The sequence below is a fragment of the Pterocles gutturalis genome, unplaced genomic scaffold (genome assembly GCF_000699245.1).
Source record: "Pterocles gutturalis isolate BGI_N339 unplaced genomic scaffold, ASM69924v1 scaffold49100, whole genome shotgun sequence".
Classification (NCBI taxonomy): Eukaryota; Metazoa; Chordata; class Aves; order Pterocliformes; family Pteroclidae; genus Pterocles; species Pterocles gutturalis.
Window position 1 is genome coordinate 4,606 of NW_010145143.1, and position 2,146 is coordinate 6,751.

At 53.4% G+C, this 2,146-nt stretch overlaps 1 protein-coding gene across 1 annotated transcript in view; it reads right to left on the reverse strand.

The window, feature by feature from the left end:
• The window catches only part of LOC104470394 (ammonium transporter Rh type C-like), a gene marked incomplete at its 3' end in the record, with an annotated part of 6,254 nt that extends 4,342 nt beyond the window's left edge, over window positions 1-1,912 (reverse strand). The window contains 1 exon segment of the mRNA XM_010085295.1: window positions 1,668-1,912. Coding sequence (XP_010083597.1) covers window positions 1,668-1,878 — 211 coding nt within the window.
• Window positions 1,913-2,146: the final 234 nt, after the last annotated feature.

Here is a 2,146-nt window from a genome sequence, read left to right on the forward strand (position 1 = left end):
GCACAAACTGAACCATGGAAAACCTCACAGTGGAGGCCACTCTGCCCATGAAAAGAGCAGGAGACCCAAGGCTAGGTTCCCCCGCCGGGAGGCTCCCACCAGCAAAGCCACACTGTAGAAACAGGTAAACACAGCATTGACGGAGCTACACCAGCAAGTTCTGCATTATGCAGCACAGAAGCCATTATAGCCGCTATAACCAGCATCACCTGTGCACCTAAGAGAAGGTGTAAGCTCAGGGCAAAGGAAATTCAGTGACTGAGAATCTACTCTATCCTGACCCCATCCTGAAATCCAGCAGCCCCAGATCTGCTCCTGCAGGGGCAGTGGGGTTCTATCTGCTCCTTCCACTAAGGGCTGGGTGAGGATCTGGGTGAGGTGTAGCTCTGAAGAAGCCTTGGCTTTTGCCCTTTGATGCTTTACAAGATCTTCCAACTTGTATAAGGACGAGCATTTGGAGACACTCCAGCAGTGTAGTGCCATGTTGCAGAGTTTTTAAAAATGTCCCCCATGCCTATGAAATCACTCACAAAAAAAGGAAGGAGACAAGATCTGCTGCTTCAGCAGAGGTCACTTCAAATGCACTTCTCTGCATCTCCTAAGAACCAGTCTTCCTAACCCTGGTTTTACCATACAATCCCACAGACCTTCCCTCTGCAGCCATTTGAGGGGGAATATTTGGTGCTGCGGAGTAGGGGTGGGATAGAAGGACAGAGGAAATGTCATGTCCTTAGCTCCTACGAGCCCTTTCTTGGACCCCTGGTATCCTCCCAGCACATCAGTGACAAGAGCAGCCCTCGGGCACTGCTGCTGCTTCATGCCGACCTGAGCGGGGTTATTCCCACAGGCAGATCTCGAGGGAGAGCCCAGGGCAGTCACAGCCATGGACTAACTTGGAGGCTGGCTGAGCAGTGGGTTTCTGTAAGCAAATCCTTTTCTGAACTAGCTAATCCTCAGCAGCTACAGGTTTCTATAGCTCCTTTGATTTAGCAGGTGTTTTTAATGGAAATGTTCTAAATAGATGCATGACTCAGGCCTGTTGCTTCCTTGGAAACAATTGCCTACAGAAGCAGCCTGATCTGAACGGCCCACAAAGATGACCAGCCCTGGAGATCAAAGCCAGCCAAAGACACCATTTGGCCAGAAGGGCTTTAACCACCTGAATAATCCCTGTGGCAATACAATGCAATGACCCAAGAGCCCAGGGAACCTGGCAGGTTAGGAGGACTCCAGCATCAAAATGCCAGTAGCTAAAGGGTAATTTGCTAGTGAGGGGGAGGATGTAGGAAGGGGAGGAAGATGTCACAGGATCTCAACAGCCGTTCCTCCGTATGCACAAAAAAGCTTGCTCTGATCCAGAGCCGAGGGAGGGGGCAGCAAGCCGAAACTTGCAGGGTGGTGGAAACACGTCAGCCCTATTCCTGGAAAAAAGACATCGCATACTGGTGTCATGGTACCCTGCTGACAAAGCCCCAGGAGCACTGGAGGGCCATGAGGTTTTTCTCTTGCTCTTTGATGTGCCCCAAACCAGCCTGAAGGCAAGAGCTGGACTTTCGAGCAATTGGTGGAGATGTCACCTCCGACAGCTCTGCCATGGGATGGGATGCAACGGGTTGGGATGGGATGGGGACCAGACAGCACCAGGACTTGGCTTTCCAAATACTCACATGGGTATCGGAAGTAGAAATCATTCTCTATGTCGCTGGTCAGGTTCATCTTTCGCTTCTCTTCTTCCCAATGTGCGTCAGCTTCGGGGCTGAAACGCACGAAGACCCCGAAGAGGATGATCATGGCCACCTCCCAGACGAGGCATATGAGTGGGAGCCGCCAGCGCATGAACGTGTTCTTCACCATCCCCTGGTGCCTCGGCCGCTCCATCCGCAGGTATCCCCGGCCGCCCAGCAGCCCGTGTGAGCCCGCGTCCCCCGCGCCCAGCCAAGGCGGGTGACATATATAGATCGGAGAGGGTGAGGTGGGGCGTAGGGAGGTGCCTGCAGCAGGATCACATTTCAGAGCGCAGGAGCTTCTGCAGGCTTGCTCCTCTCACCCTTCTTCCTCCCTGGGAAGACAGGCAGGTCTCTGCACCTTTCCTCCGAGCAGCTCAAGCACTTCTGAGCCCTGCCTCCCCTGGGACAAGTAGTCGTGG